Source organism: Pongo abelii, chromosome 20 (genome assembly GCF_028885655.2).
Source record: "Pongo abelii isolate AG06213 chromosome 20, NHGRI_mPonAbe1-v2.0_pri, whole genome shotgun sequence".
Taxonomy (NCBI): Eukaryota; Metazoa; Chordata; class Mammalia; order Primates; family Hominidae; genus Pongo; species Pongo abelii.
The window spans coordinates 47016663-47024709 of NC_072005.2; the positions used below are offsets into that span (position 1 = coordinate 47016663).

At 48.8% G+C, this 8047-nt stretch overlaps 1 protein-coding gene across 2 annotated transcripts in view; it reads left to right on the forward strand.

Annotated features, from left to right (window-relative positions):
- The window catches only part of AXL (AXL receptor tyrosine kinase), a 41960-nt gene extending 34908 nt beyond the window's left edge, over positions 1–7052 (forward strand). For both annotated transcript variants that reach the window (XM_024236493.3, XM_024236497.3), the window contains 4 exons: positions 372–481; positions 3205–3364; positions 4248–4384; positions 6308–7052. In XM_024236493.3, the coding sequence (XP_024092261.2) occupies positions 372–481; positions 3205–3364; positions 4248–4384; positions 6308–6659 (759 nt within the window). In that variant the 3' untranslated portion in view covers positions 6660–7052. The remainder of the gene's footprint in view (positions 1–371; positions 482–3204; positions 3365–4247; positions 4385–6307) is intronic.
- Positions 7053–8047: the final 995 nt, after the last annotated feature.

The window sequence follows — 8047 nt, forward strand, 5'->3', positions numbered from 1 at the left end:
GGAGGTGACCGTGAAGGAGTTGGGGCTGGGGGGATGTCTGGAGATCTGGGCAAGAAGCGACCCCAACAGAGTGCACAGCATAGGCAAAGGCTCGGAGGTGGGAATGATCATCATTTGTCTGAAGACCAGACAGGAGTCTGGTGGGAGTGTCAGTCAAGGGCAAGAACATAGGCAATCAAGTCCAAGAGGAAGGCTGGAGCAAGTTTACAGGTTTACAGGACCTTGCAGGCCTTGGAGAGGGGTTGGGTTGAATCGTCCGGGCCATGGGAAACCACTGCGGGCAGAGCTAGGCTTGCACAGAGGGATGGAGGGAGGAGGGATCGCATCAAGGACTCTCTTGACCTTTCCTCCCACCTGCCTTGGCTCCCCAGTATCTGCCCACTCAGATGCTGGTGAAGTTCATGGCAGACATTGCCAGTGGCATGGAGTATCTGAGTACCAAGAGATTCATACACCGGGACCTGGCGGCCAGGAACTGCATGTGAGTGTCTTTCAGGGACACCTCCCGCTGCTCCTGCACTCCCTGAGGGAGTTCCCTCCCTCCTTCTTAGGATGGAAGCAGGGCTAGACACCTGCTGAGGGCAGGTCAGAACTCAGGACCAGGAAAGTCAGTAAGGGGGTCTGGGAAGGCTTCCTGGAGAAGGTGAGTCCTGAACTGAGATCTGGAAGGAGCATTTGGATGCGGAGAGGGAAGACACCAGAAGGTGGGCTCAGTGCACAGCATGAGGTGAGCAAAGGGGCTGAGGTGACCGATGGGGCTGGGGACATGTGAGCTGCATCTCTGTCCCGCTCCATGCTGGGTGTCTTGCCTGGGGCTGTCCTTTGGAAGCAGCCACACTGGATAAGAAAACCAAACTCCTCACCAATGGACAAGCAGAAAATATGCCAGATGGGGCGCAGTGGCTCACGCCTGTAATCCCAGCACTTTGGGAGTCTGAGGCGGGTGGATCACTTGACGCCAGGAGTTCGAGACCAGCCTTGGTGAAACCCCCTGTCTACTAAAAATACAAAATTCAGCCGGGTGTGGTGGTGTGCACCTGTAATCCCAACACGAGAATTGCTTGAACCCAGGAGGCGGAGGTTGCAATGAGCCGAGATCGCATCACTGCACTCCAGCCTGGGCGACAGAGCAAGACTCTGTCTCAAAAAAAAAAGGAAAGAAAGAAAGAAAAAAGAAAATAGTAACCTGTAGTCCCAGCCATTCCCAAGGCTGAGGTGAGAGGATTGCTTGAGCCTTGAGACCAGCCTGGGTAACAACAACGAGACACCATCTCAAAAAAGAAAAGAAAGAACAAAAAATCCCCCAAAAGCCAGAATAGAGAATAGAGGGTAAAGGGAGGGGAGGGTAGAGGGTGGAGGGAATGGAACTACAGAGTTAGAACATTAGTCTCAGCCAGGTGCAGTGGCTCACATCTATAATCCCAGCCCTTTGGGAGGCTGAGGCAGGAGGATCACTTGTACCTAGGAGTTCAAGACCAGCCTGGGCAACATAGTGAACCCTGTCTCTACAAAAAATAAATTAGCTGGGCATGGTGGTGTATACCTGTGGTCCCAGCTACTTGGGAGGCTGAGGTGGAAGGATTGCTAGAGCCCAGGAGGTTGAGGCTGAAGTCAGCCATGATGGTATCACTTCACTACTGCCTGGGCAACAGGGCAAGATCCCATCTCAAAAAAAATTTATGTATATTTTACATACACTAAAATATACACATGCAGCTCAGCTCAATGAATTTTTATGGGTGTAGACCCATGTAACCACTAGATCAAGGTAAAGAATATTTCTTAGCCCCAGCAGGCTCCTTCATGCCTCTTCCTCTTCCCAGTCACTACCGCCAAGTGGTACCCACTATCCTGACTTCTCAGTGCTAGTTTCGCCTGTTCTGAAAAGTCATACAAATGGGATCACGCAGTTTGTACTGCTTTGTGTCTGGCTTCTGTGGCTCAGCATGATGTTTTTGAGATGAATCTGTGTAGGGGTAGTTTGCTCTTTTTCTTTGCTGTGTGGTATGGTATTCCATCATATGAATGTCCTATGGATTTTCTTTTCTTTTCTTTTTTTCTTTCTTTTCTTTCTTTTTCTCTCTGTCCTACTTTCTTTTCTTTCTTTCTCTTTCTTTCTCTCTTTCATCTCCTTCCTTCCTTCCCTCCCTCCCTCTCTCTTTCCCTTTTTTTCTTTCTTTTCTTTTTTGTTTTGACAGAGTCTTACTCTGTCCTTTAGGGTGGGGTGCAGTGGCATGATCATAGCTCACTGTAGCCTCCAACTCCTGGCTCAAGCTATCCTTCTGCCTCAGCCTCCTAAGTAGCTGGAACTACAGACATGTGCCACCATGTCCAGCTAATTTTTAAATTTTTTTGTAGAGACAGGGTCTTGCTTTGTTTTCCAGGCTGGTCTTGAACTCCTAGCCTCAAGTGATCCTCCCGCCTTGGCCTCCCAAGGTGCTGAAATTACAGGCTTGAGCCACTGTGCCTGTTTTTGTTTTGTTTTGTTTTCTTTTTGAGATGGAGTCTCACTCACTCTGTTGCCCAGGCTGGAGTGTAGTGGCGTGATCTCAGCTCACTGCAACCTCCGCCTACTGGGTTCAACTGATTCTCTTGCTTCAGCCTCCCAGGTAACTGGGATTTCAGATGTGCACCAACACACCTAGCTAATTTTTGTACTTTTAGTAGAGACAGAGTTTCACCATGTTGGCCAGGCTGGTCTCGAACTCCTGACCTCAAGTGATCCACCTGCCTTGGCTTCCCAAAGTGCTGGGATTACAGGTGCGAGCCACCATGCCCAGCCATGTTCTGTTTCTTAATCTGGGTGCTGGTTACGTGTGTGTGTGTGTGTGTGTGTGTGTGTGTGTGTGTGTGAAAATTCAGTGAGCTGCTCACTTATGACTTGTGCACATTTTCATATGTACAGTATACTTCAAGAAAAAAAAAAATTCATCAAGTAATCAAACCCAAGAAAGGATCTTAGAATATAGCAAAGAGCCAAAGTTGGGAAGTCCTGAGGAAGCCCTTTGTCCCATCCTTACTTGGCAGAGTGAATAAGAAGTAAATCAGTTCCCTTCTGGACTGGGATGAAGGTTTGGGAGACAGATCCCCACCCGCAGCCAGGACAGTGAGGGGAGGAGGTGCAGATGTGTCTGAGAGCCAGGGCAGGCTTCCTGGTGGAGGTGACCGATGCCCTGACCCTGTTCCTTTCCCCAATCCAAACAGGCTGAATGAGAACATGTCCGTGTGTGTGGCGGACTTCGGGCTCTCCAAGAAGATCTACAATGGGGACTACTACCGCCAGGGACGTATCGCCAAGATGCCAGTCAAGTGGATTGCCATTGAGAGTCTAGCTGACCGAGTCTACACCAGCAAGAGCGATGTGGTACGTGCACTCCCGCCAAGAGTGGGGAACCATGGGAGGGCATGGCCTGACCGTCACACACTATGCCTTGGTGGCTGTGGATGCAAGGGTCACAGGGACATGTGGGCTTCCCTTTGCAGGGGCTTGTCCACATGGGCTGGGCATGTCTTGGGGTATGGTGGGCATCTCTGAATAGTGGTGTGTACATGCCCAGGATAAATACAGGCCCACGTGTGCATGGTAGCAGTGTAGACAGTTTAGGTTAGAAGAAGCTGCAGTGATTATGCGTGCATGTGCACACACTCATAGAATGTGGACAGCCAGGGTGTGCACAGTGGCACATGAGCTCATGTGTCCATGAAGTGTGTATATGTGTGTGATGGTGAGCATGTGTATGCAGCCACAAAAGTTACTTATTCATGTGTATACCTGTGTCAAATTTATATATATATATATTTTTTTTTTCTTTTTTTGAGATGGAGTCTCGCACTGTCACCCAGGCTGCAGTGCAATGGCATGATCTTAGCTCACTGCAAACTCTGCCTCTCGGGTTCAAGCAATTCTCCTGCCTCAGTCTCCCAAGTAGCTGGGATTACAGGCACCCACCACCATGCCTAGCTAATTTTTGTATTTTTAGTAGAGACGGGGTTTCACTATATTGGCCAGGCTGGTCTCAAACTCCTGACCTCAGGCGGTCCGCCCACCTCAGCCTCTCAAAGTGCTGGGATTACAGGTATCAGCCACCGCACCTGGCTAAAGTATTATGTTTCTATGAATACTTGTGACGCTCCCAGAGGATGGTTGTGAACATGTGTACATAAGTGTGGGTGTACCCATGAACCTGGGTATTGGTGCGGGTGATTCTGTGCAGGAGAGACCGTCTAACTCCCTCTGCCCCTCACAGTGGTCCTTCGGGGTGACAATGTGGGAGATTGCCACAAGAGGCCAAACCCCATATCCAGGCGTGGAGAACAGCGAGATTTATGACTATCTGCGCCAGGGAAATCGCCTGAAGCAGCCTGCGGACTGTCTGGATGGACTGTGAGGACCCTTAGGTTTCCCCCAACCCAGAATTCATTCCCAACCCTGACTACCCTCACATGGCCCTCACAGGTCCAGGACTCTCTATAACCCAGACAGAATCCCTGACAATGCTGAGTGACCCACTTACCCCTCACCAATGCTCTGAGTAGGACCACCACTAGCCAGTAGGGTGCAGATCAGCTAAAGGCACCCTTTCCTCCTTTGTCTGTGTCTGGGATGCGGGCTGAATTAGCCCCCTGGCTCCTCACCCCCAAGCCAGGTATCCTTGGGTAGTGAATAACAGCACAGTCTTACCTGGTGGCCCTGCCTTTGGGACATGCACTCCCAGAGACTTCTCATTCCAGACTCCTGAGCACACCACGCTTCCCCCACATGCTCCTCAACACCTGAGACTCTCTGCAAAACCCTTCAGTTTGTTTTATTGGCCTTCTCCAGACTCAGGTCTCCTCTGAGATGTTTGCAGGATCCTTCAGGGAATGCTTATCAAACTTTGCAATATTGGAGCATGTGGAGAAGACCGTGACATTTAGCTAGCACTTTGAGGGTAAAGAGAGGATGACTTTGGGTCAGGAGGAGACAGCCTGGGGCGTCAGACTCCTCAGTCCACCTTGGGTACTCCAAGAGCTGAGAGGAGTAAAAATAACAGCTAACATTTTTATAGAACTGACTAGAAGGCACTGTTTTAGGTGCCTGGCATGTGTTAAATCATTTGGTCCTTACCGCAGCCATATGATGTAGATAGGTATCATTATGATTCCCATTTTGCAGATGAGAAAACCCAGTCCTAAAGGGAGGGTAATTTATTTTTATTTATTTATTTGAGTCTCGCTCTGTCACCCCGGCTGGAGCGCAATGGCTCGATCTCGGCTCACTGCAACCTCCCAGGTTCTATCGATTCTCTTGCCTCAGCCTCCCAAGTAGCTGGGACTACAGGCGTGTGCCACCACGCCCAGCTAATTTTTTTTTATTTTTAGTAGAGACGGGGTTTCACCACCTTAGCCAGGATGGTCTTGATATCCTGACCTCATGATCCACCCGTCCCAGCCTCCCAAAGTGCTGGGATTACAGGCATGAGCCCAGTCTGGGAGGGTGATTTATTTGCCAAAGATTGCACAGCTGGTGTGTTTGTTGCCTATATCCCCAAATCAAGTAGTTTAAAACAACAAACGTTTATTATCTCACACAATTTCTGAAAGTTGGATACTGGGAACAGCTTAGCAGGGTGATTTTGGTTTAGGATTTCTGATGAAGTTACAAAGATATCACTGCGGGCTGCAGTCATCTGAAGGTTGGGACTGGAAAATCGCTTTCAAGGTGGCTTACTCACATGGCTACAGCAGGAGGCTTCAGTTCGTTGCCATGTGGACCCCTTTGTGGCACTGCTTGAGCTTACTCACAACATGGCAACCCAGGAGAAAGTGTGAGGAAGCCACATGCCTTTTATGACCTAGTCTCAGAAGTCACACACACCATCACTTCTGCCAAATCAGAAGCAAGTCACTAAGTCCTGCCCATGCTCAAGAGGAGAGGATTTATTCTCTGTCTTTTGCAGGGAGGGGGGTCAAAGAATTTATGGACCTATTTTAAACCAGCACAGCTTGTAAGGGGCATAGCCAGGCTTTGATGCAAGTCTGTTCTGGGGAGCTGGGAAGGTCTGTTCTAGCAAACCCTCATCAGAATACTACTCCATACCCAGACAGGTTTTCCGAGACCCTTCCCAGCTCCTGAGTCTCCCAGGACCCAACTCAGAAATTCTTGGGAATTCCCAAATCCCCATAGATGGCCTCAAACTGCTGAGGCTCCCTCTAACCCTCTAAAATGCCCCCAGTCCCCTGAGTGTCCTAAAATGTCCCCAGGCTCCCAGAATGCCCCCCTTCTGAGTCCCTGCTCAATCTCCCACCCCTCATTTTGCTGCCCTAGGTATGCCTTGATGTCGCGGTGCTGGGAGCTAAATCCCCAGGACCGGCCAAGTTTTACAGAGCTGCGGGAAGATTTGGAGAACACACTGAAGGCCTTGCCTCCCGCCCAGGAGCCTGACGAAATCCTCTATGTCAACATGGATGAGGGTGGAGGTTATCCTGAACCCCCTGGAGCTGCGGGAGGAGCTGACCCCCCAACCCAGCCAGACCCTAAGGATTCCTGTAGCTGCCTCACTGCGGCTGAGGTCCATCCTGCTGGACGCTATGTCCTCTGCCCTTCCACAACCCCTAGCCCCCCTCAGCCTGCTGATAGGGGCTCCCCAGCAGCCCCAGGGCAGGAGGATGGTGCCTGAGACAACCCTCCACCTGGTACTCCCTCTCAGGATCCAAGCTAGGCACTGCCACTGGGGGAAACTCCACCTTCCCACTTTCCCACCCCAGGCCTTATCCCCACTTGCAGCCCTGTCTTCCTACCTAACCCACCTCCATCCCAGACACGTCCCTCCCCTTCTCTGTGCAGTAGCATCACCTTGAAAGCAGTAGCATCACCATCTGTAAAAGGAAGGGGTTGGATTGCAATATCTGAAGTCCTCCCAGGTGTTAACATTCCAAGACTCTAGAGTCTAATGTTTAAAGAGTCTAGATTCAAAGGTTCTATGTTTCAAAGATGCTGTGAGTCTTTGGTTCTAAGGACCTGAAATTCCAAAGTCTCTAATTCCATTAAAGTGCTAAGGTTCTAAGGCCTACTTTTTTTTTTTTTTTTTTTTTTTGAGATAGAGTCTCACTGTGTCACCCCGGCTGGAGTGCAGTGGTGCAATCTCGCGTCACTGCAACCTTCACCTACCGAGTTCAAGTGATTTTCCTGCCTTGGCCTCCCAAGTAGCTGGGATTGCAGGTGTGTGCCACCACACCCGGCTAATTTTTACATTTTTTAGTAGAGACAGGGTTTCACCATGTTGGCCAGGCTGGTCTAAAACTCCTGACCTCAAGTCATCTGCCCACCTCAGCCTCCTAAAGTGCTGAGATTACAGGCATGAGCCACTGCACTCAACCTTAAGACCTACTGTTCTAAAGCTCTGACATTCTGTGGTTTTAGATTTTCTGGTTCTAACATTTTTGATAAAGCCTCAAGGTTTTAGGTTCTAAAGTTCCAAGATTCTGATTTTAGGAGCTAAGGCTCTATGGTTCTAGATGTTTATTCTTCTAGAGTTCAGAGTCCTTAAAATGTAAGATTATAGATTCTAAAGATTCTATAATTCTAGACATGGAGGTTCTAAGGCCCTAGGATTCTAAAATTTGATGTTCTAAGGCTCTGAGAGTCTAGATTCTCTGGCTGTAAGGCTCTAGATCATAAGCCTTCAAAATGTTCTAAGATTCTAATGTTCTAAATGTTCTCAAGTTCTAAGATTCTAATGATGATCATTTATAGTTTCTGAGGCTTTATGATAATAGATTCTCTTGTATAAAATCCTAGATCCTAAGGGTCGAAAGCTCTAGAATCTGCAATTCAAAAGTTCCAAGAGTCTAAAGATGGAGTTTCTAAGGTCTGGTGTTCTAAGATGTGATATTCTAAGACTTACTCTAAGATCTTAGATTCTCTGTGTCTAAGATGCTAGATCAGATGCTCCAAGATTCTAGAAGATTAAATAAGATTCTGATGGTCTGTTCTGTTTCAAGGCACTCTAGATTCCATTGGTCCAAGATTCTGGATCCTAAGCATCTAAGTTATAAGACTCTCACA